Source organism: Larimichthys crocea, chromosome XVII (genome assembly GCF_000972845.2).
Source record: "Larimichthys crocea isolate SSNF chromosome XVII, L_crocea_2.0, whole genome shotgun sequence".
NCBI classification, from domain to species: Eukaryota; Metazoa; Chordata; class Actinopteri; family Sciaenidae; genus Larimichthys; species Larimichthys crocea.
The window spans coordinates 22,051,947-22,077,799 of NC_040027.1; the positions used below are offsets into that span (position 1 = coordinate 22,051,947).

Below are 25,853 nucleotides of genomic sequence, written 5' to 3' on the forward strand. Positions count from 1 at the left end.
GAAATAAATCCCCGCAAAAAACAAATTCACTAATTTACCTTTCAAGGTGCTCGGGACTTACTTATAACCTGAGTCAAAAGTGTATTTTGTCCATAGCAAAATAATGAAACCTGTTTTTCTCAAATAGTACCAAAAACACAAACCATTAAAAAGCAACTGGCATTTGACAAAAAATCTCACATTTATTTTATTTGTTAAACAAGTGTTGAACTTTACATCAGTCTTAAGTGATGAGCCCCTTGGTAACATGTTTACATAGAAAACATGAGCTACAGTACAGCATGTATACCAGTGCTGGAAAATATTCACACATTTCCCATTTATTTTTTGGAAAGATTTCAATAAATAAAATGTCCAAACCCAGGCGGAAGAACTACATTTAGGAAACTTTATTGTCAAAAGTCAGTTTCATTTGCGCTTGCCCATCACTCTGCCATGACTGCTAAAAAGATCTATTTCATTCAGAATTACACAAAAAAACTGTGCAATGCATAAATCACTTTAACTGGGTTTTTGCATTCCCATTCTACTAAAGTAATGATACTTTGGCAAAATCAAATAGACATATTTCAATGGGCGATATCAATGGAACTCAATAAGCAGAAAACACTGTTCACAAGTGGAAAAAAGTGATAATGCATCTTTGTAATTTGTTAAATTCTCCTTTTCTTTTCTTTTCCTCCTTTACGTTCAAACATACTACCATAAATTGTTGGAACCATAAACACACTGTATAACATATGTGCAACTTCTACACAATAGTCTCTCAAACATTAAATTTTGCAATTAAAATGTTTCTTCATATTTACGGTTTCCCATGATTTTTTTTTTATTTTACACTAGCAATACAACAAAATATATATTTTAGCCATTTTCCTTGACAACAGTTCAATGTACAGTTGAGAAAATATAAGGCCAGGGGCTTGATTGCTAGTGGTTATACAATCCAAACTTCATGGTGATGGAGATTCTGGGCATCCAGGACCTTATATTCCTTTTCTAACAGTCTGTTCAGGAACATTTTACAAACAGAGTCCATGTCCTGGTCCAGGGGTGTTGTAGTTTTGTTTACAATAAAAAAACAAAACAAAAAAAACAAAAAAACAGGCTTCAACAAGGATGTTGGGGAGTGTATGTACAATCTTTTGACCGGGAAATTGATCTGATGTAGCCAGTAATGTTTCTTTATTTATTTATTTTTTTTTACATTTTTTTGTCTTTTTTTAAAATTTTCGTACCTTAAATTCTCAATTATTCAACAGCAGCAGCACATTTAAATACATAGTTGGCTTGTCTCTTAAAATTGAAATTCGACTCTGCATTTTATGTACAGTCTCATTGAAACTTTGCACTGCCATCGCTGTGCAAAAAGTCTGTTGGTCTGCAGGGAGGGTAAGAAGAGTGGCATGTTTGGGGAAAAGGTAGATGGCAATGGAGCTGGAGGAGAACGGTTTGAGGGGTTTGTAAATGGCTAGTGTGTATGATGGGGCTTTTAGGCTCTCTTCAAAAATAAAACAAACACTTCCCTTCCCTTCACCAGTGTGTCCTGCAAGAGGTCATGGCTGCAAAAGGGCGGGAAGAGGTTTGGGGATGATTTAAATACATTTAAAGGCTTGTCACTAACTGCATCTGTCCTTCCCGTACATCGCCTTCAGGGATGCAGCCCTCTGTAGTAATAGGAATAATGTAACCATCACTGCTCCCTCTGCTTATCTGGTAATAGGCTTGGAGCTGCTGGCCAGCCCCTAAGTTAGGCATGCTCTTGTAGTAAACGTCCTCATTCTCACTCCTCTTGGAGGGGGACAGATCCTCCACTACTTCTGGGCCGCTCTCAGGAGAGTCCTTCAGATTAGGCATACTAGTGTACAAGGAGTCTCTGTTTGGGGACTGCAGACTATCGTCAGGGTTGGTGGGCGTCAGCTGGCTGACAAAGGTTTCAACTCCCCCATCGGTCCTCACCTTCTTCTGGGGAGCATACAGAAGCGAGTGAGTCCGCTGGGGGATGAGCGGCGCCTCCAGCTCCTGCTGATGGTGCAGCTCAAGTCCCACTGTGTCACCCATGTGCACCAAAGACGAAGCGTCAGCAACGATAGCATCGTCTTCGCTGCTGCTGCCGCCTACCACCGTCACCTTCGGCGGAGCCCGCTCCGTGTGGTGGTGATGGTGGTACTGCGGGGGCTGCTGGTGGTGGGGTGGATGATGTAAACTGGGGTGCTGCTGCTGCTGCTGTTGCTGTTGGTGGCTTTTGTTACAGGCACGCAGGTTGTTGTGTACTAGCTCAGAGATGATCATTTTCTCGAAGGCAGCATCGTCCAGACTGAGGCCGCAGTCTACTACCTGCACACTGTCGCCAAAGTCCCCATTGCGGAGTGAGTAGCTATTGTTAAAGTTACCATTTAGCGGTAGAGTATCCATTGCACTTGTATCCCTCACCGCATTGTTCAGTGAGTGCCCTGGAAAGAGAGGAACACGTGAGGGGATTTTACATTAGTCAACACCGAAAACCATCAAAAAAAAGAAGGTTTAATGCTGTTTAGGATGCAGTTTCACATAAAAGACTCAAGTCTAATTAAGCCATGCCGTTAGTTAGGCACAATCCTTAACATACAGTATATATGCATGCAATATTTGCAATGAGAAATCATTTTACTTTCTCACACATACATATTTACTTTCCCTTTCGAAATTTGCTTCATCATAAGCAGAGCACTGTGCATTTTAGTCTGCCACAAAAGTGACAAAGCAATGAAAAAGATCCCAAACAACATTAAAAAAACACAGTGAAACAGTAATCACCATCACAACACACCGGGCAAAAGTAGATGTCCACAGGTATGAAGCCACAAACGGGCAAGCTACAACACTTACAGGTTTTCTAGCAACTAAATAGGTTGGATGTGCCAAGGGAAAGAAAAGGACAGAGATGGGAAAAGATGACACAGACAGAAAGGGAAAGTAGTCATGTATCAACATGGGACAGCCATCTTTGTTCTCACTACAAGGGGAGCCCACAAGCAGCACTCCACCATCACCACACACAGCAGGTGAAAAGACTCACTTTAGACAACTCACATCATGTCTGTCTGCTCAGGCTATCTGGTCTAAGAGCAGCTGATGTACAAAAGAAAGTAAAATGATTTATTGTAACATGAAGAGGAATCACTGAAAAGAACAACAAAACGTAAAGTAAAAGTCTTAACTGCAACTTAGCAAGAGCAAGGGTTCAGCAAATGAAATAAACAAGCATTAAATAGCTTTTACTTTAATGCCAACAGCTACTTTTTTGTAGATTTTTTTTTTTCGTTGATTTTTTACGTTTGTTTTGGTACACTTTCTGCCCATTAGTGGGCAGCTTGTGTACCCAAAGCTGGTAAAGGTCAGAGCTTGCCCGCAGCCCAACACTTGGCATCCGTCACAGTGACAGTTCCCAGTGAGACCCCGGTCACTAGCAGAACAGCTCAAGAATAACACAGCCGCTGCAGAGGTCAGGCGCAGTCATGTTAGGAATTTCTCAAAGCATGGAGGTCACGGAGAACAGCAGCGAAAAAGGATAAATATTAGTTATGCCATGATTGAGAGAGGAGATAAAGAGAAAATGTGCTCTGCTTTGGCTAACGTGCATCCAAGTAGAATAACACATGTAAAAAAAATTAGGATGAAGAGTAATGGGATATTTTACAGCAACGTTTGTCTTTGTCGAAAGAAAGGGGGGAGTCATTGTGATTGTTGGGAGGCAGGTTAAAAGGGCAGTTTTTACACAGCCTATTGGAAATGACAAGAAAGTTATGAAAAACAGAGAATATGCAGAAATTAAACAGCTGCTGCCATGACATCCATGTGTTTATGCCTGCTAGGAGGCAATTTAGTGTCCAGACAGGTGTTATCTGGAAAGGTGTGAGGGGAATACGACTGGACACTGAGACTGCCGAATGCCACAGGAGGACAGACATTTTGGGAGGGAAAAAAAAAATAAACAAAAAGAAATTAAAAGAAAAGAAAAGAAAGAAGGGGAGAAAAAAAAGAAACCTCTCCAATAAAACATTTCTGCCAGAAAAAAGCAACACATTTTTTTGGGTCGATTAAAATCACAAATTAAGCAGAAGAGAGAGAAGCAGAGAAATGGGCATTTTGCGATAAAGCTGTCAGATCCTGAAGATTACTTCCAATAGCCAAATAAATCTTTTACTTCTTTTCAGATTTGAGTTGAATTTCGGGTGGATAATTTTGTGAACCACTTGCTCACTGAGTGTGTGTTAATGGCCTAAAGTAAACCAGTGATTGTGCCGGGGGATTTTGGTTGTTTTTAATAAGCATGCTGAAAAAAATTTACATTTGATAGGCAAAGTTAAGTTTTACTCCCATACTTGTCTCTCTGTAGGTCACTAGAGGGAAGCACAAGGGAAAAGCACAGAACATGACAAAAGATGCCATTTCAGTTTCAGAGTAGAATAGCACACATAATTGCAGCACAGTCTTAACAGTATGCGATATGCTTAAATGCCATGTGCAATTGAGATATAGTGATGTTTTAAAAGTCGTAATGGGTATTAGCAAATATATCGATACATAGACAACTTAATGCAAATGTTGCATTAAGCAGATCTGTATTAAGTAACATAGATTTTGCTTGCAGTTTAACACGTTTTAAGGGGAAAGCTCCCTCTAAAGTATACAAAAAGTAACAAATCACCTGATAAATTCAGGAGCATAAATCTTAATAATCATGCAGTTTATACTACAGCTTCAGCTCTACACCACTGTTTACATTATCGCAAGGCAGAACATGTAGTATCTCTTTCCCATCTTAATCATTATGTCCCGGTCAGTGTTTGGATAAGAGAAATATGAGAACACAGTTGGTGGATCGAGACGAACCACAAAAATCCTTGTCCTACATGAAAACACACACACACAGTGTGCACTGTATCAAGTATTTGGGAGACAATGATTCCGAGGGAAAGGCGATACTGCAGAACATCCTGCTTTTCATTTGGCCTGCTGTATACTCAACTGGAGAGACAAAGAGGGAAAGAAAGAAAGGAGAAAAGAAGAAAAGCCTGAATGCAGGTGAAAGTATTAAGTAAGCACACCTGGCGAGTTAAACACTGGAGCCGTGGGGGTGTTACATACGACTGTCTCAGCCAGTAAGGTGTTATAAGGGTTGTTAGTGCCTTGTGGTCGAAGAAGAGGATTTGTTAGTAGATAATTCCCGGTCATTCCTGGAGTGGTAAGACAGAAGAGGAGCAGATAAGTTTGGCGCAGTCAGCCGACAGTGATTGAAAGTTTCATGGAGAAAAGAAATTAAGGACATTTTCAGCAAGTGTGTCTTTTGAGGCATGTAGTGTCATCCAGGGTGTCTGCCAGAATATGAAAGTAGGGTGTTTATTTTGAAGTTGAGAATGCAGAGGAAACTTTGAGAGAGGTAATCAGGGAGAGGCAAGAAAGTAGCTACTTCTGCACGAGCCAAAAATATGCAACCTGTGCAGTCCTTAGCAGGTTTAGGGCGCTGGTTTCTTCAACTTCATTTGTTATGGTTGTTACATTCAGAAGTCATTATTTTATAAACCATTTTTCAACCCACTTATTATTGCATCCTGTGCTTTTATTATATAGTCGTATTTACTTTTATGACTGTGAACAAATAGAATTGATCAAAAATAGCACCCAGCATCTCTGTGATTTGGAGATTTGAACCAGGTCCAAACATAAAATCTCCCATCAGACAAAGAGCAGAATCCTTCCCAGTTTTGATATCAAAATCTTTATTTAGAATAAAATTTGGCAATTTCCTTACAAACTACATCTTCTTTTCAAATTTTCCCTCGCTTGCGCTATGTTTTAGGCATCTGAGGCATTTCCACTGCCATTTATCACCTGTGTTAAATGCCATCTGTCATGTTGGGAGGTCTCCTGGGATGTTTTTAATGACAGGGAAGTGCTTCCAGGAGATAGAGCCCTCCTTTAGTGCACTGACTCTACGGGGTAACTAGGCTACTGCACCCCGGAGTGATCAATATCCAACCTTTACATTAACATCTCCAGGAAACGGTGCGGGAAAAAAAAAAGAAAAGAAGAAAAATCCTGTTTTTATATTGTTACAGATGTATCAACGAGTCAAAATGTGCTTCAAAGCTCTAGGTGTAATGTTTTACCTTGTGGGAATTGACAGCGTTAAAGAAAGAGGAGGCAAAGAGCAGTAGCGACAGGAATCAGAAGAGGGAGTTAAACTACCTTGCTGTAAACCCTCTTTTCCCTTGCATGCTTGGAAAGCCATTTCAGTGGGAGCAGAACGCACTAAGCACACTAAGCTCTCCAGGTCAACCAGAGTTGAACATCATCTTCTCATCATCATATTTGTGCTCAAGCTAAATAATAAATGACAGTTTTTTCCCCCCCTCCCTCCCTCATAAATGCTCCTGTAAAGTAACAGAGGTCACCTTACATGCCAGGCAACAAATGGCCTCTGTGCATGCCAAGATTTTCCTAAAATAAAACTTTTTTTTTTGTCTATTTTCCCTTGAGTCTGGGTATGAACTTTGGACAGCCAGCACTTAAATAAATACAAAACAAAACCAACAACAACAAAAAAAAGTTCTTCAAGCCTTGCCCCCAATTTAAGAGTGACGTTATTGGCCAGAGTGACAGCACCCAGTATTTGAGGACGGATTTTTGTAATCCTTTGCTGGCAGAACAGAGAGACTAAAGTAAAGACCTAGATCTTTTTTTCTTTTCTTTTTTTTTTTAAAACCGTACTGCTCTGTCTTTTCAAGCTGAAGGCATTTATAACGATTATCCAGAGAAGGATCCTCTATGGCGGTGTGGAATCATTGAAACTTGAAGGAGGTATTTTTAGCTGGATGATGAAATGTGTGCATAGGTGTGCATGTGGAGAGAAATGAGGTGTGAACTGACCTTGGTTAAGGGTGGAGGTGCTGTTGATGTCACCTGAGATAAAGGAGGACTCAGATTGCTTTCTTACGGTGTCATTCCACATTCTCCTGATACGACTCTGTCAGGTCAACAAGGGACATTCATTAGGACTTTAAACAAGCCCGCTCACCTTTCAGATCAGCTTTCATTTATTTTCTATGTACATACTACTGACTTTATCACTCCTCGCATACCTTCTAGTATTTCAGTGAGGCAAAGGCAATGCTAATGCTCAAAACTAATTTGATGTGAGTCAACTTTTGAATGAATTCAGCTCCAGTCACGAGTACCTTGAACAAGACTAGAGATTTAAGTATGGTAGAGGTGTTTCTCTATAAACACAGTCAATCTAGACGTATTGTCTAATAGGGCTTTTAGCCTGTAATAAGAATGGGATAAAGCGAATGTGTTTCTTTTTTTGCAATTTCGGCTTTCCCCATAGTAAAATGTGCTTGCAATGCTCTTTAAACAGCGCAGTACTATCTCCCATGCACATGACGTTAGTGAGAAAAAAGATAAAAGCAAGTGCTAAAGGGGGCAGAACAGAAGAAAGGTACTCATGCAGTACAGCAGATGCTGCTTGTAAAATGTGGCATAATGTTTGTGTCTCTTGATCTAACTCTGAAAATAAAATGCATGATGTGCATTTTTTTCTTTTGTTGCCATACCTACATGCTCACGATTTATGTAGATTCTCGTGAGCAATTGTTTAAACTTAAGGGTTCGTAACAATGTAAATGAGCTGTGTGATGAGTGTGTGCAAACAAAGAGACGCTGTGTTCTTCTTTGACTGTATGAAGCTGCTGGTCTACCTGTGTACCAGAGGAATAGCGAGCGCTGGTCCGTGTGGTGGAAGTCTTTGCAGAACCGTGTGAGCTCTCTGTCGGCAGCCCTCCGCAGCAGTACGTGTGGCGGAAGCACTTGCTGTACTCTTTGCGGACCTGCGAGAACAAGCGACACAGCGTTGTAGACTTTACATATGATAGCTGAGATCTTGAAGCAAGCAGAGTTTGTCCTTTATATCAGTGTGTGGTGCTCTGTGAACTCTTCATGCATGCACAAAGGTCCATTGAAATTCAACAGCATTTCACCTTGAAAGAAGACTCTTTCTTTGAGCACTGCAGGCGGCGAGAAACTTACTTTTTTCTGGAGGAGGCAGTGAAAGATAAAGATAAACATTCCTTGGAAGGTGTTGAATATGGTGAAGAGGTATGCCATGACAATTGAGGCCTCGTTGATAAAGAAGAGACCGAAGGACCATGTGAGACCCAGCAGACACAGTAAAGCGAAGGCACCCATGACCCAGGATCTGAAGGACAGAAAAACAAACAAGGACAAATCCAACATGAGTGGGATTTAGTGATCTGAGAGGGTGATGAGTGGGTTTTGCAATCACCATAACTATGAAAAACTAGGAAAAAAACTGTAAACCAGGTGAGAGGAAAACAATAAAATGACAAACGACACCTATGCCATCCTCCATCCTCACAGCCCCTTTCCCCACTGTCCCCACCCCGCCATCCACACACACTCTCAGCCCAAACTCGAATGCAGTTCCTGCCGTCAAATAGGCAAGAAGGACGCAAAACCTTGATCTGGTTTTCTCTAACTTTATATGTGTTAAGACATCCATAAGAGCAGAATCATAGGGCACGGCGTGTTTAAAAATAACACTATCATATACTAAAAGTTTATCTAATGAGTGTGTTATCGTAGGTGGAGAACCGGGCAGATGTGGAAAGAGTTCAAGGAAAAAAAGGAGACTCCCCGCCTCGTGTGTGAAGGTCCTGTGGAGCCTTCAGACACAAGCAGCGGTCACACTTCAGCGCTCAAACACACAACAAAAAAACAACAACACCAACAGCAACACCACTGGATTTCAAGATGATGGACACGGTGAACGTGAACAGTCACAAGGATGGTGGATGAGTAGATTTGAAGCTGCAGTTTGGGAGAGGATGAACCGGCGAAAGAAAGAAAGAAAGAAAGAATAAAAGGAGGAGAGAGAATAAACTAGCAGCTGAAGAGGAGACTTCTGGGCAACATGTTCTTACTTGATAAAACGTTTATTATCTTCATAGCTAGAGAGCATGATAAGCAGGAAGAGAGAAACACAATTAGATCAGAGCGCATAACAGCGTGGGTTAGTCGGCATTTGAGTAAGATATCTTCAACTTTGATCCAAGGGAAATCACGAGAGGCAATGAAATTAAGCGTCTAACAACAGTGGTTGTATGTTCGGCTGCTGATGATTCAATTACAAAATTCTGTGTAAAGCATTTGGTCAGAGCACATTGTCTGGGGTTGAATTTGCATTTATGCTACTGTATGCGTGGGGGGTGTTGTGTGGGTAAAAAAATGTCTGAAGTGTATAGTAAAAGCTTACCCGGGCAAATCTGTATTATAGTAGCCGTCACAAACGCGATAAGTACTGATGTGGGTCGCAGAACGGAGAAAGAGAGAGAGAGAGAGAGAGAGAGAGAGAGAGAGAAGGAGGATGATAGCAGAGAGAGAAAGGAGAGGGTGCGCGTTAACTTTGCTTTCACATGCAACATGCAATGACACTGGAACTAAACTGACTTTCAGACCAAACTTTGGAACAAAACACAAAGAAAAAGACCACAAGGAAACAAGCTATTAATACACAATGTATTTCTGCAGTATAAACAAGCTGAGAAAGAGAAATCATTTCTAACATCCAAGTACAAATGTACAACAATCTCACCATGAGCCACCATGTTCGGTAAATGTGTTCTGTTGTGGTTTCCTTGATAAGGGAGTAGTCTATCTCAAATAAACCAAGAAGTCTAAATAAGCCCTTTTTCTGCCTGGTCTTCCTGATTGCAGTTTTACCACAGTGCTGTAATGTTGCACACATTCATTAAGGAAAAAATGAAAAATAACAAACACCGGATGAAAATAGCAACACCGCCGCTCCTACACAGAATGGTGGAGAGTTGAAATACGTAATATGATGGTGCAAACTGACACAGAAGGCTGTGCTACTGCGAGCGACAAAACCATACAACCCCAAATGGAAGAGGCCTTGAAATCCAGCCAGCAGTAAACAGCAATAAATATTGTTTTCACAGAAGTGCAAAAAAAAACAAAACAAGCAAAAACAAAAACAAAACAAAACAATTAGTGCCTCAGAAAACATCGCCTTCCTCCTCAAAGCAAAACACGTCACAGAAGTCGAGTGTCTGAGCTCAGAAGGGGATGGTGGGGTGGGGTGGTGGTCGGGTGGTGGCGGCGGTGGTGGTGTAGGGAAGGAATTTTCTTTTTCTTTTTCTTTTTTTTCTTTTCTGGGATTAGATGCTGGGATCTATAAAAAAACGGGTTTGACATGTTCCAGCGGGAAACACACATGGTAGCTGTTACACTGTACCCCACCCTAGCAGAGCTAACAGCGCATAAGTCACAGCCTGGGAGTGATGTGTGTCATGCCAGTGCAATTCTGCGGCTCGTGGTTTGGAGCAAAACAACATGGGACAACTCCACAATGTCTGCATAGTCATCATGACAGCTAAAAGTCTCATTGAAAAACTGCGTAACATTCGAAATCAAATGAAAATAATAGGTAAGATAATGATACTGGATCATTTTAAAAAGATTTAAATGTCTCTTGCTTGTCCCGTATTGAGATTAGGCTTAGAGGTGGGGGAGGAAATGCATTTTCCCATGAAAAGAAAAAAAAAAAAAACCCTCAAAAGTAAAGCAGCTTTAATTTTCACCAGAGTTATATTGCTGATAAGCAGGAGTATGCGGGGGTGCCGCCTATGACCCTTTACTTACTTTATATTCTCCAGTCGGCTAGAGTCTGGTTTCAGGGTGGTAGAGTGCTTCACCATTTTGTACATTGTGATGACCAGGAAGATGAGATTGAGCTGTCAAAACAGAGTAATGGTAGTGTTAATACATGAAGATGTATGACTCAAGATAAAGCAGACAGAGAGAGAGAAAAAAAAAACTGTTAATTTGCCTATAAGTATTAAAAGAGAAGAGCCTTCAGTTCTCTGCATGTCCACAGACTAATCCAATAAACATCTATCGTTCCAGCCGGGCTCAGACGGGCCGACTGGCGCCAAATTTAGTGTCATTCTATATCAATAAGAGCATGGAAATGCATTAAAATCCATCAGAGTAAAAAAAAAAGAAAGAAAAAAGAAGCGAAAGAAACAGCCACACAGCAGCAGTCTGGCAAGTCAGAAGGGAATGAAAAGTAGCAGGAGAAATAAGAGACCCTCTTGTTGTACAAAACAACTGCATATCATTTTATGCACAGTGAAATATTATAAGGTATAACCAGCTCCAAAAGGCTTGAGGGAACATGGTATATTTTGTTCGATTCTTGTGTGTGGACAGATGAAAAGAGAGAGAGAGGAGAAAGGGAGGGGGAGATAGCGTTTGCTTGCTTGTTTTAATGTATTAAATCTTAAGGGAGCCAGTGGCACATATCAGGTTGAGACAAGGATACTATGTGCTATGTTTCTGAGCGCATTTATTTGGTACCTTAAAAATCAATACTGTGATTTAGAGACACAAAGGCTGGATGGGGCAGCAAGGAGCCGCTCCAAATAATTTACTTCAAAAACATTTATTCTGGGGCAAACTAGCTTCTGACACAGCATGTACATGCACTCACACAGCACAGGAACCAGACTGTGTTTGTACTATTGGAGACATATTTTAAGGAGGGTGGGGAGGATAGGAGGCCAGGCATGTATAAATAATATTAAGGAATATCTAAGAAAAAAAAGAAAAAAAGAAATACGTATCCAATAGCGCATATCAAAGAATCAGAGAAATGCAAAAATACAGCAGACAAAAATATGTAAGCTCCTGTATCTCTGACAGGTGAGTAACCCAATGAAAAATAAGAGAAAACTGCAATAACAGAATTTCTAACAGCATTTCTGTACATGACGTTACTTTTGGAATGTAAAAACATAGGCAAGACAAAAAAGGCAGACATGCTGCCAGTATGAGGGCATGAAATAAATGAATGACCTTTGTGAGCTGGACTCAGACCACGGCCATTTGCTCCTGAACAGAAATTCTCCGTGTTCAGGTGCGCACTGCTATCAAAAGACTATTGTGATCAATACATCACTCCTCCACATGCAATCAACTCACGGAGCCGCTCACAATAACCCAGGCGGTAAAAGAGAGGGACGACTGAGGGGGGTGAAAAAGAAAAAAAAAATCTCGTGAACCTTCTTTTATATCAGAGACAGCACTGAAACTATGTTTTGTTTCGCAGCCATCAGCCATTATTCACTGAAACTATGTTTTGTTTCGCAGCCATCAGCCATTATTTCTATCAGCCGCCTGCATGAGTCAGATGATGGGGGAGGGAGAGGACGGTGGGCGGGTGGGAGGAGGTGAGGACTTTAAAAAAAAAAGAAAAAAAAAAAAAAAAGCCTTTCACACAGCCCAGAGTGGTGACATGGATCCAATGAGACAGAGAAGAGGGACACAGCACTTTAAAGCAACCTAGCAGCACGGCACATGTTCCCACCCCCACCGACATGCTTTTGCAGCCCTTCCTAGGGGGATCCCCCTCTTTGCTCGAGCCGCACTGCTTTGCTTCTATCCTTCACTCTGTCTCTCTGTCTCTGAATCATCACTGCAAGCCATGCAGAAGCACCTCGCCACACTGGGACCGAGGAGAAAGCTTTTTTTTTTTTTTTTGCTGAAGTGGACTGTGTGTGTACACACTGAACTCCAAATGAACTGCTAGGGATAAAATATTAAAGGTGCAGATGGAGCTGTCCAGATGATAAGAACTGCTTGCGACGTGTCATGATCCAAGAGGCCTTGTGTTGAAGCTATCTCAAGCATGCTAATGGCCCCCCGCCCACCACTCATTACTTCCATGTTCCCCTTTCATGGAGCTAATACCCCCTGTGCCCAGAGACAGGGCAACCTCAGCCCAAGAACAAGGATCTAAATGCCTTCCACTAGATTTTTTCAGTCAGTCAGTATTTAGGGCCTGATTCAGCCGGGAGCAAAAAAAAACAACAAAAATGAAGGACAAAAAAAAAATAAATAAAAATAGAAAAAGTGAGAAAAGAGTGAAAGGAAACAAAATGATAAGAAAAAAAGCATGAGCACCGCGGGTCAAACTTGGCAGTAAACATGGCTTGGGTGGCGGGTGGGAATCCAGAGCCAAAGAAGAACTGTTTTCTCTTCGTTTCTCTTGCTTGTGTGCCTTTTCTCTTCCTTTCTCTCTACCTCATTGACAAGGACAAAGCCAATTTGTAGAGAAACCAGGGTCACGGATGGTGTAGACAAACCTTGCTCTTGCACACTCCCCTGAGATGCCCCTTTCCACAGTACTTTGTCTTTTTGAGTCAATTGTTGCACGGAATCAGAGAAGCAGTGTGCGACGCCTGAGCAAAGCACTGCGAAACCTCATTCCTGTCACACGTTAGCTCTGCTACAATACATTAGCGCCTCACAGGGTCATGATTCTATCTCTCCGGTCATCACCGCCGGGATCCTGATCATCATTTCCACTGCAGAACGCATTTTTCATGCAAATCATAATAGAAGCAATGCACAATTGGAAAACAATGAGGGCCCAATTTAGAGAAAGGAAACATATTCCTGTGTGGCTGACAGAGCTTTTGCTGAGACAGGGAGAAATGCATGTTTGTTTTCATACCGTGTTAGCTTTTTCCTCAATTATAAGCTCACACATTCAAAGTGGGTGATGAGCCAAAAAAAAAAAAAGCCCAGACTGAAAACAATGAAATCAAAAAAGAAACAGGCATTTCACCCTTTACTGAGAGACATTTCAATCCGACACAGACTGTCACCGGGGCTTCTATGCGCATCCTCTTCCATTTTTAAATGCTACATGGAGTGGCACTGTCTCTCTTTGAGAAAACTGTGAAATGCAGTCCGGTGAGCACAGTCGTCTTTTATTTATTCTGTTACCACACAGACAAAGAGCTGTACTATATCTTTACTTTGAAAGCTCCTAGCGGTCTGCCAACGGTGTGCAGAGACTCACTGAAATTTGACACGGGTGCCCCTTCTCTCCAGTATATTTTCAGTGTCAGTTTGATGTTCAACAGAGGTCACTGCATCTGTAGATACAGTACCAACCATTATGCTGGATAATGAACACAGTACTGAACAAATACTACCCGTCCTCCCTGCACAGCAGCAAGACAAGTTTGCAGAGCTTCCTCATCCCTTGGTGTGCACGAGGGCAAGGCAATACATGGTTTGGTGAGCTGAGAGGAAATATCTGAGGAATACCACCTGCTATTTCTTTTTTTTCTTTTCTTTTTTTTTTTTACGCAGAGAGGCAAGACTCCCTAAGGTCTCATTCTTCTGAGCCTCTCTGATGGAGCGGGAGATAATAATGTCATGACCAGTAAATAATTGCATGCCTCAACGGGACATATGTCATTATGATATGCTATATGTCCTTCACCCTGACGGTCCTTGACCAAACAGAGAGGTGCCTTTGCTTTTCTTCATCTCCCCTACACTGTCACCTGCTATTTACTAAAGGCAGGCACACACACACACACACACATGGAGGCCGATGTAGAAGAGGAAGAAAGAAAAAAAATATTTCAGTACGTGCTGCAAAATGCACACCTCAAGGCCATCTCTCGTTTTTTAAATTCTTTTTTTCTTTATCATAAAAAGTGTAACTTGAAGGCCCATTAGGTGATCTGTAACGCGAGACTTCATGGGAGTTGTATAAATGCGACGTTGAACTAAACTCTATCAAATCCTGATTGCTGTCAGGTGATGGGAGGCAGAGAGAATTGTCGGATGCCTCAAAATCTGTCTTTGGCGCAAAATGAACCTGTCATCACCGAAGGACGACTGAGGAGCAAAAAACACCCATCTGACTTTTCCTTCAGTTAAACTATCTCGCTTCCTTTATCTCTCTCCTTCATCTCAGCCTCAGTCCCTTCCTCACTCTGTCAGCACCAGTATTCAAAGAAATATAAAACAGCTTACCATGATGATAAAGGTGACAGGTCCTATAAAACTCCATATGAAATGATTGTCAACCCTTAGCCAGCACCTATGGCGAAGAAATGCAGACTTTAGCTTGATGGCAACACAAATTACAAAAACAATATCAATCCACACTCCTGCAGCCAAATATTAATGGGAAGACATACATTTTTGGTTACTTGGGGTGATGACATGTGTGATTTATAGTCAATATTTAACTTGAGTGCTTTCAAATGCTCCTTTCACAGGTTGAACATTAATTCAGTTTCACAAAACAGAGGCAAGACCCCAAGTAGCCTCTCTAGATGGCTGAGTCTTAGCTGATATGGCCATTAATCTACGTAAAAGGCTTTTTCTACACAGTGCTCTTCTCTTTAAGAGAGCATTTACAAACAAGAGGTCACAGGAGGGTCTTTAAGCAGAAAGGCTTTAATGTAGTTGCGCCCCCACCCCTCCTGAAACCACAGTGTTGAGTCTGTCAGCCACTTTCAAATGACATAAAAAATTGAACAGCTGTCCGTCCCTGGCAAAAAGAGCTCAAATGTTGCTGGTGTAGTCTCCAGGGGTGCACATAAGGTGCTGGCAGAAATGATGAGTAGATTTCGTTTCAAAAGCTGCCATATACAGACACAGCAGGTAAGCCTGCACAGTGTAGCATCCAGCGTGTCTGCTCTGCATTTCCAAGGATTTGTTCAGAAAGCTGTACTTACGCTTCATCGGTCCCGTAGCTCTCATAGTCGATAGCTGCGGAGACGCCGACCACGATGGCAGGGAAGAGGTAACCAGACACGTAGTAGTACTTTTTCCGTGAGTATTCGCTCTCAAAGACCTCCACGAGCATGAGGTACAGCTGCACCCCCTCAAGACACATCCAGGAGAAAGAGGCCAGGAAGAAGAAGTGGAGGATCCCGGCAATGATTGCACATCCAATCTAAGATTCATCACAATCAAGAATAAAAGAAAAAAAAAAACAAGAATAAACAATACAATCACAGTTTCCATAAAATGGGGAGATTTTTGTTTTCATTAAGTTGTGGCACAAAAATGTCAAGAAGTATCTCCATAGCACTTTCTTTATTGAAAACTGTATATCATACGCCCCATCTTTTATTAAAACCTTGTGCAAAGACGACATGCACCGCTGCTGCCGCACCCGTTCAGTGGAACACATATCAGTGAAACTGCTGGAAAAGGGTGATGAATATTCATTCACCACATGGGCTCTGACTATGCACGGGTTTAACTTTCCATCAGCACGGTAAAAATTTAAATGGCATTCATATTGTAAGGTTAGAGTTGGCAGATTTAATCATAGAGTTCAGCATTTGAGGCTTTGATTTCCAGGTGTATGCAGAAAAAAACGTATTTGTGCTCCTTGAGATTTGAGGGAAAATGTAGGTGAAAGAAGATTTAAAAAAAAATATATAGTAAGGATGCACTCTCTGCCATAGCAACCGTGGCTTTAAGTGACAGAGGAAAAAAGACCTGTCAAGTAGAAGACATGGCCTCTTAGTAATCTATATTAATGGTGCTGTCTCACTCATGTCATGTCAGGGACAAGCAGAGAAGGTTAGAAACAAATAATGCTTAAAGTCTCATCAATTTCTCTCTGAAAGGATCTTTTGTTTTGTTTTAGGGTTGATAAGAGATAAAGTGAGTGGGAATGAATCAAAACCAAATCAATAGGGTGCAATCGTTCCGGCTTACCTTGGTTTCCGTCATATCGATACCAATTAGAAATATTAACTCTGCGATGAAGAGATTGATGCACAGATTCTTATGGATGGTGTTGCGATCGCTCTGCAGGCCGCGGAAGAAGCAGAAGGTGAAGATGCTGATGGCGAGGCAGACGAGAGACACCACGATCCCGACTCGAGTGATGATAGTCAGAAGTGGTCCATGAACACCGTCAGGCTGGAAGGAAGAAAAGTTGGATGGCGGATTACAAAATAGGTTTATGAACAGATGAACAGAGAGAGGGAGACATGTGTTTTTTTTTCTTTCAGCTCTCTGACATTTCTCTTACAGAGTTTGTGTATTGTATGTTTTTTTTTTATGTTATTATATTTATTTTTCTGTTAAAGTACAGGATACTTTGACCTCCTCGGGCCTTTAGAAATCCTTCAACTTAAATAATCAAAAAACAAAACTCATTGTTTGGTTGAACTGGTCACAACTATGGAGGGTAACAAGTAGATATTGCTTTATTTTATGAAATCAATGGCACTAGTTTTCCAAGATGGAGAATATGATGTGCAATATTAAGAAAGCAGCAGAGTGACAGTTTACACCGTGTTCTCTCCAAACCTCACGGTAGTTACTGTAATCTTTTACAGATTGCTATTTAAACACAGAAACAAGATTAAAAAAAATAAAACTAGGTGAGTTTAAAAGACAAGTCAGCTAGACGTGGATTGAAAAAAAATTGGCATACTGTGATTTCACGGTGAGCCATGAGGATCGCAAAGTTAGTGAGATGGCTGCAGGAGCAGGTGGTGTGTGTTTCATTTGAGTCCAGGAGTTTGCAGCCTTGGGTGGACCAGTAGCCCATCATACTCCTCTCAGAGTAATTCCAGAAGGAGCAATTGGAGTTGAAGTAGTTCTTCATCTGCAGATAACAAGAGATATGGTTAAGTGTCCAAATAATTGACTGCCTGAAATTGAAGTACATGTAGAACACAGAGGCCATTTACCCCCTACTCATACAAAGTATTTTTCCGCACTGATATGGATGAGGATTTTTCACTTCACAGCTCTTATGAAGCAATTCATATGTTGTATCTCATTTGGCACATGCTTGCCAAATCAACTGAAGCATAGTTGGGTATATGAGGCCTTAATAACAGAGAGGCATAATTGTTTGACGGCATGTCTTCGGAATTGCACAATTTCTCTGATAAAGAATGGAGTCACGCATGGCCCTCTGGGAACTCTAGTGACAACTTTAAAAGACGAAAGATAATTGGTGCTCCAGTAATTTCATCCTAGATTGTACGGCTAATCTAGGAGTTAATTTCCCCCACTATAAAAGAAAATGGGTATCATTTATATCCCAATGTTGATTAAAGAATTAGTTTTCATTAAGAATTCACTTAGGTTCTAAAGACTCCTTTAATTTGATGTTCAGTGACTTAAATAAACTGCCGACTGACCTAGCTAGACATTTACAATTCAAATTGTAGATCTCTGTCTACTCTGGATGTCCCCTCCTGTTGTTTTTAATATGACCTCTCCAATCACTCCAGAAGGGACACTTACATCAATGTGCTTCAGGGTAAAAATCACCGGGTCATTAATGAATACACGGCTGGACTCCTTGTTGATTGAGGCAGCGATGATGTCAGAGTTGACCGACACGTTGCGGCCGTAAGCATCGTTGGCCATCTTGATGGTGGCGTTTTCCGCGCTAAGGAACTGGCTCAGGTTTTTGTAGAGCACAAAAACCAGCTTGGCAACTCCTACAGAATGAAAGATACAGACAGACATTAGAGGATGAGAAAAAAAAAGCTTCAAGAAGAATTTAAACAACGTGCTTCGAAAAAAAAAAATCTGTGGGCGAAACAATACGCACAAAAAGGACTAAAAATATTTAGAGACTCCAATTTATTTCGATGAAATTCAATTTAAGATATTCAACAAAAGAACTGCAAGAATGAGAGTAAGAAGTAGCCTCTCATTTTTCTGCCAAAATCACAGGGCTTGGGTTTTTTGAGATAAACTCCATTGTTGGGCTTCTACGCTAACACAGAAGACTGCTTGCCTTCCCACAGAGCACTGGGAGCAAAAGTCGAACATGCGTGTTTCCACTGAATAAGCACTCCATTGCTTTTAGAGTTAACAGAACTATCATGAGCAAGTTCCTCTTTCTTTATTTGCTTTTCAGTACATTTAAGAGAGAGCCTACCATTTCGACTGTTGAGCTTGACAGTGTTGGCAGACAGCTGGATTGAGATGCCCTCTGTGCTGGTTTGTGGGAATTTAAAATCCTGGACCTGGCCATCCGTGCTGAGTACGTACACATCCAGGACTGCCAGGAGCAAAAAAGATAGGGAGGATGCATTAGAGAAGTAACATGAAAGGACAAGAGAACGAGAACATTTCAGACAGTTTGACTCAGACCTAATGGCATAAAAACAAAGCAGTGGAGAATACTGATGCCACAACTTTGTTCGTGACCAAAGGACATATCAACGACTCCCAACACTAAATCTTTGTGGCACTGAGCTACACAATAAAAATGTCAATCACAAAGTGATCATTTTGTCCCTGTGGGAGCATTACTAATAAATGAAAAAAACAACGCTGCAGACTACAGACAAATCTTCCTTGTATGGTTTAACTGCAGAAGAAAATGAGAAAAGGAGGCTGTGGATAAACAATGTACTTTTTCTGACTCCACAGCAGGCTAATGTTCACATTAATGTATAGAGTTACAAGGTCTAGACGCATACATTTATAAACTAAGCGTGCGCAATCAGAGAATCCAGTCTATTTAATTGTCCGATATTCATCACTTTGTCAGTAAGCGACTCGTTAAACCTAATATGCGTTGTTTTTCTGTTCCCCCGAGGTTTAAACGCTTATTATGAAAACAAAGTCCCTTTTTATGTGCCGGCCTTGTTTTCCTATCACTAGAGTTACTCTCTCGATGAATTGGAAGTAATCAAATTAACTGGGGCTGGCATCCATTGAGAACACTTGCCGTTTGCTTACCACAAACTCTTGTTTTACTTACTTATGTTGTCTGCAGGAACTTTGACAATGGCAGGTTCCATGAGGTTGTCGGCAAGGACAAAGGCCCCTTCCTCCAAGGTATCTAGTAACATGGTGGCTGCATGTGTCTGCTCCGTGCTGTTCATGTCATGCCAGGCCTTCAAGGCATCCGGTCGCAGAAGGTTATCTACCGTGTCCACAATGGCCTGTGTCGAACCAACAAACAAAAATGTACACAAAACAAAACAAAACAAAGATAGTTGAGTAACTCTGAAAAAAAAAAAAATGTTTGCAAGCATTAAGCAATGACATGCAGACACTGACATGAAATTAATGGAATGCTGAAGAAGCACATCTGCGGATTAAAATGAACGTGATGGAAAAAAAAAACGAAGCTGAATTTTACAGGACATTAATATTTGACGTACATATGACAAGACCAGGTAATTAAAGACATTTACTGATGAGGAAACATTTTTGCTTTTGTATTGATCATAAGGGTGAAACTGCAGAGGGAGGGAAGAACAGGAGCATCACTGAGGATGGGATTCAGTTTCTAGTTCAAGGACGACACATCAGGGCAAACACGGAGGGTCACGGTATATTGAGCCTATCAGGTCTGTCCAAAGGCAGGATATTAAGAGATGGCCTGATGAGAGTCAAAGTACAAAAAGCTGTCCTCAATTAAAATGATCTAAAAGTTCAGTGTCTGGCATGTAGAAACTTTTTTTTAATTTTTTTATTTTGACCTGCAGTCAACTCAAGTTCAGTTATATTAAGCCATGAAGTCACAAAAGCACCAAAAAGGAACAAGGAAATGTTCAAATTTAAAAACAAAACATGTTACATTTAACTGTATCCTTCACACAAAGATTTTCCTTCCTAACATTTTCTGCCACCTGAGCAGCTCAGGGCAGGCGGCGGATACATAGGGCGTAGGATCCAGACGACGCTGGGTTTTTCTTCAGGAAATAATCAAATCAATGTGTCTAATCGGGTAATCAATGCTGGCGACGGCTTGCGGGAAGGGTGGGGGGCAGCTATAGTGATGTAGCATCAAGTATGGCAGATGTCAGATACTGCTGACTCAACGATCTGTGTTCCAGATCCTCTCGTGCTGTCATTAGTCAAATAAATGCTGTCATTCTCATTGACGCGACCTCTCTAACAACGTCACTCCCTCTGACTTCAAATCTAAATGTTATGATGTTGAATAACAAAATGACGATGTCATACATTTGGGAAGTTGTGTGACTACATACATGTATTCTTTTTTCCCTTTCCCTTCTTTCTTTTTACGAGCTCACGGCCGTTGACTGGCTAATTAGCTCGATCCATTTTAATACCCTCCCGAAGGAGAGATCTGGATTGAGGGGGGGTGACTTTGGTGGCAGGTGGAGGACACCGATCTCCCTAATGGTTGAGGGATATATATGGCCAAAATACTTTGAGGTATGAACCCAACCGGATAGCATTTGTGGAAAAAGGGAAAAATCAGTTTGACCTGGCTAACCCTATTAACCAGATAGAACTGAAGATCTGCTCCTTTAATTTATGAAACAAATGACTTTCATGACCTAAAACCTACATCCTTGCGAGAGCCACAATTTTTACTTAACGTGTGGTAAAAGGTCAGGTGATGGAAAAAGAAAAAAGTGAACTGTGTTTGATGCAGTGTTCAGGAGTGTGATCTCTAATGTAAGAGCAAAAAAAAAAAAAAAAAAAAATTGCAGTAACGCAGTAAATCTTTCAGCAAATGAATAATGAGGAGTGTAAAAACAGGATGTTTGTTTGAGTCGTGGTGTTACGCATCCAGACGTGCAATCCTGAGTAAACATTTAGTAAACACACAATAGGGGAAAAACAGAATGAAAAATGAAAAAATACACCGTCGCTGTCAACGCATAGAGGGGGGTTGAGGGTGGGGAGAGAAAACACAGAGACACATCTATGTAAAGAAGCCACCTCAGTAATTGGAGATGACTTCTCTTTGACTTAGAAAGCACTTTGGGTACGATTGTGTCTGTGTGTAAGGAAATTACTCAAAAAAGCAGGAAGCACAGGGAGGAGGGAGTACATGACAGTACAGTGCAGAGGGTACATGCTGCTGAACTTGGGCTGGGGCAGATACAGTAGCACAAGAATAAAGGAGGGGACGGCAGCAAGCACAGTGGGCAGAAGCATTGCTCCAGTACCTTCATGTATGCCCTGCATGTCCTTTCTCGTTTTTGAAGCTTTTTTATTAGAAAAGAAGAACAGATATAAAAAATAGAGACACATAATTTGCACAAATTCATGAGCTTTGTAGAAACTAAATACTAACTGATACAGCCACTCTCCATGGCCTGGTGCACTGTCTCGAGTGCAGCTGAGGACAAAGAGTAACAGGGCTGTAGCTCACATTTATGACGTGCTGTATTTTTCTCTCAAATCTTCCTGACACATCATACAAGTATCACATCATGGCCAAAACCACAAATGTACAAACAAACTGCCAGGAATACAGATCTCTGCTGCTTGTCAGAGTCTAAAATAACATAACTGTTTTGTCTGTCTCACAGCTTTCCTGCACTTGAAAAGAAAGAGAAAGACTGCTTGTGACAAACCATAACAACTACTGTACATACATATCACTGTATTATTTTTGGGAGCCCTGTATTCCCTTCTGCTTTTGTCATTCAACAGTATTAACTTGTCAGTGAAGAGCGGTGCAACAAGAGAGAACTGGTGAGAAAGCGTTTCAGTATTTACTGTAATACAGTGTATTAAGTGATACAAGGGAGGCATTTTTTTTTTTTTCTGGTGGATGTAGTTACCTTGTTGAAGCTCCTTCCAGCAGAATCCTTCTCGCTGGGTCTGAGCTCCTGCAGCTGAGCATCCAGGATATCCACCAGCTGTTCCATCAGGCGCACCGAGGAGCTGACGTCCCCGGCGAAGATGGGGCCTTTGGTGTGCTTGGCTAACTCGTTGGCCAAGTTAGCTGCATTTTCACCGCTGCGGATCTGCGGGTGGGGGAGAGAGTGAATAATGTTCACAAGAATGCAAGAAGACAGACTTGGAGGGTTCTTTTGCAGCCCCTGTTTCTGACAGCCAATCACACTTGAATAAGTCCTTGAAATGCCACTTGTGAAAGCAAGGTTTAATGTTTTCTTCATGTAGGAGAAGCTGCCATGGTGACGTTTTTTTTACTGTGTGCTAAGTTAAAAAAACAGATACACCGAGAGCCGCTTGCTATAACTACCCTTATACCTTCCGCACATATTATACAGAGCGGAAAGAAAATATTGTTTTATGTAACTCAGAGGCAAAAGTAATATATACATACTATTATATCAAGTTTATGTCTGCCATTTCTCTGTCTTTGCCTCTTTTCGATGCAGTTTTTCTATGTCATAACTTTCTGAAACGTATAGGCTTCAGGAGTCATCACCTTTTTAGTTGTTTTTGAAAAAAGTCCTTATTTTCAGACCTATTTTATAGCTGACAAATGCAGCTTTCACGCTAATCAGACCAAGCTTTGTAACTGTGAGGAAGTTATAATAGTGTAGAAAGCCTTTACAGGGACGTGTTTCCACTATTTTGTCTACCCCCTCTGTGTTTTTTAAGAAGCAAATTCCACTTAGAGGGAAAACAGAGAGGCAGAGCATGTACAAACCTTTTGGGCTACTTGGTTGACCCAGTGGGAGGTACAGTTGCTGAGATCAGGGCCCTTCGGGTGCCAGGCCCCAGTGGAACATAAATAAGAGGCTGTGCCTAACAGGGAAAACAACAACAGAATAGTCAAGTTCAATCAAGTCAAATCAAATTTGTTTTCCCATGAAGTCCTTTACAGAGCAATAGAGGGCAGGGATAAAGATAAAAAGATGAAACTGCTCACAAACAAGACATTTACATTTCTACATTTACAAACATGCAAATTTATATCTGTTAAACAAACATGAAGACAGAGAATGTTTGCTCATAGAACTAAAGAATATTTTGCTGTCGATCTGATGTTAGTAAGACTGTTTGAATGCTGTCAAGGGATAAATTAAACTGAAACTGTTGGATATAGTAAACACTAAACATGTGAAAGTCACCAATTTTGTTTCTGCAACATTATTTCCTGCAAATATTCTCAACAGCCTCCTCTCGTTTTTGCCACAAAGTGGCAACAATTTTTTCCTGCGTCCTAATTAGCCCTGTGTCTGATGAACTCGGAGCGCTAACACGATTTCACACACAATCAAATGAGGGATGCGCGTCTCCACGCAAGCTGCAGGAGAAACAGCTGAGCCTGCTGCTCTGCAACACAGCCGTTACAGATTGCTAAATCATGTTTCGACCTGGAGTGACACAGCTAAAACTTAATACCATTACAAACTGTCTTCGCTGATTCCCCGAACACCTACTTAAACTGGTGCTTTTTATAGATTTTAAAAAAAAAAAGTCCTTGTATGCAAGAACATCAGACAAATCTAACAAACTTATTCTCTTGGGACGCCTCGGGTCATATTGAAAGCAGTAAGCACACAGCCCGGAGGTGAGAGGGAGCCCTGTTTACCTCGTGTTCCCTTGGGGCAAGGCCGCTCCACAAGCATGCCCCTCTGGGTCTGAGGCCACATTATGTCTCTTTCCTCAGTGGCCTTGCAGAAGCGCTCGGGTAAAGGGAAGGACTCGAGGGGTGGAGGGGAAGTAGTCTGTGGAATCACAGGAGGCGGCTTGGGCACTCCCCTGCTGCCCTCCTTGAGCCCTGTTGTGGTGGTAGTGTTGGCCACACCCCAGTGCACTGTGGTTGTTGTGGTGGTGGTTGTAGTTTTCTGAGGCTGAGGCGACGTGGTGACTTCTGACAGTGGCGGAGCTGTGAAGAGACAGACAATATGTTTAGGTGGAGTACTGTTATGTGATGGTGTGCATCCCAACGGAGAGAATATGATCACTTTCATTATTTATGGATTCTCACTGGGACACATATTTATCCGTCTTTATGAAAACACACAGCGCTGTGGATACAAATACAAAAATAAAATTATTTGTTTGTGATATCTGGTTGTATGAATAAAAAGTTGATTTCCACTTGACTAGTTTGACCAGCAGTTGTGTCTGCTCATTAGTGTGGTACCCCTGGGGGATGAAATGTAGACTTTATCAAGTATTTTGCTAAAAAAAATACTCACTCAATACAGTTATTCAAAAACTGGCCTTTGGGTGGGCAGATGCAGCACTAAACTTCAACACTTGCACCCCTGTTAATTCCTCCCCTTTTTTTTTCTTAACATGTTCAACACTGTAATGCTTATATATCCAAGTATCCTGTTGTGCAAATTGCTGCTAAGTGCTTTGTGCAACAGGCGTATTTGCCTTCCCATTGACTATGGCTTATCCAAGGCACTCAGTCTGCAGTGAACAAGACAATAATTACAGTAACATCCTCCTGCCTGGCAATCATTCTTGCCTGGGAGATTTTGTGGCATGGCTGATTAAATTTCACTAGAGCAACACAGAACCTGTATGTGCAGCCTTGGTGCCTGAACATTCATTTTACAGTTGTTTCTTGCAACAACTCATACTCTGATAAAGCAGGTGTGTGCAGTAACTCATGCAATGCCCCAGGCAAAAACAATATGTTTCAGTCCCCGGAAAAGGAGAAAATAGTGCACTCCTTACATTTAACATGAGCCACTAAGGAAAAACTATGAAGACATTTTTCATGTGATACACCAGAAAAGTGTGAGTAGCAGTGTAATTACATTTCATAAAAGGTGAACACAAGGGAGTTTCATAGATGAAATGTTGATAAACACTAACTGTTTGATATAAATCTGCTCCACATCTCCGAATACGAAAAGAAAGCATGACCCCCTCTTTTAAAAAAAAAAAGTATTTGTTGGTTCAATTTAAAAGGATAAGTTATATCAACCAGAGGAGCTCTGATTGGAATGCAACGTGCATACTGAATCTAATTGCATTTGAGTACTCTGATTTCCTCCATTAGGCTGCCTGTAGAGCATGCAGGGAATGTGAAGAGGTGCTGTTACACTGCTGGAGCTCGGCACAGTCGTTCTCTGTAGTACAACTGGTAGTGAAAACGAAGAGGCAGAAAGTCAAAAGAGAGGAGGGAGTCAGAGGCAGGCAGGACCAGGTGTGGGGGAGGGCGCTGCACATCGAGGACGATGACAGGAAAATTCAGAAACAATGGGGGCCAAGTTGGAAAATGAGAAGACAGTTTCTGTCTTCCA

At 41.4% G+C, this 25,853-nt stretch overlaps 1 protein-coding gene across 27 annotated transcripts in view; it reads right to left on the reverse strand.

The window, feature by feature from the left end:
• Positions 1–162: 162 nt before the first annotated feature.
• Positions 163–25,853, reverse strand: part of adgrl2a (adhesion G protein-coupled receptor L2a) — a 198,726-nt gene continuing 173,035 nt past the window's right edge. For 4 of the 27 annotated variants that reach the window (XM_027290154.1, XM_019258925.2, XM_019258928.2 and 1 more), the window contains 20 exons: positions 24,179–24,475; positions 23,291–23,388; positions 22,452–22,637; positions 21,831–21,869; positions 19,658–19,841; positions 18,827–18,949; positions 18,181–18,380; positions 17,357–17,530; positions 16,630–16,836; positions 15,633–15,853; positions 14,923–14,989; positions 10,726–10,817; positions 9,317–9,361; positions 8,985–9,011; positions 8,071–8,239; positions 7,743–7,871; positions 6,913–7,009; positions 5,091–5,219; positions 4,365–4,382; positions 163–2,453 (listed from right to left, as the gene is read on the reverse strand). In XM_027290154.1, the coding sequence (XP_027145955.1) occupies positions 1,606–2,453; positions 4,365–4,382; positions 5,091–5,219; positions 6,913–7,009; positions 7,743–7,871; positions 8,071–8,239; positions 8,985–9,011; positions 9,317–9,361; positions 10,726–10,817; positions 14,923–14,989; positions 15,633–15,853; positions 16,630–16,836; positions 17,357–17,530; positions 18,181–18,380; positions 18,827–18,949; positions 19,658–19,841; positions 21,831–21,869; positions 22,452–22,637; positions 23,291–23,388; positions 24,179–24,475 (3,350 nt within the window). In that variant the 3' untranslated portion in view covers positions 163–1,605. Of the gene's footprint in view, positions 2,454–3,058; positions 3,112–4,051; positions 4,383–5,090; positions 5,220–6,912; positions 7,010–7,742; positions 7,872–8,070; positions 8,240–8,984; positions 9,012–9,316; positions 9,362–10,725; positions 10,818–14,922; positions 14,990–15,632; positions 15,854–16,629; positions 16,837–17,356; positions 17,531–18,180; positions 18,381–18,826; positions 18,950–19,657; positions 19,842–21,830; positions 21,870–22,451; positions 22,638–23,290; positions 23,389–24,178; positions 24,476–25,853 lie in introns of those variants that run through there. The other 23 variants (XM_019258952.2, XM_019258931.2, XM_019258946.2 and 20 more) reach the window with 20 other exon arrangements.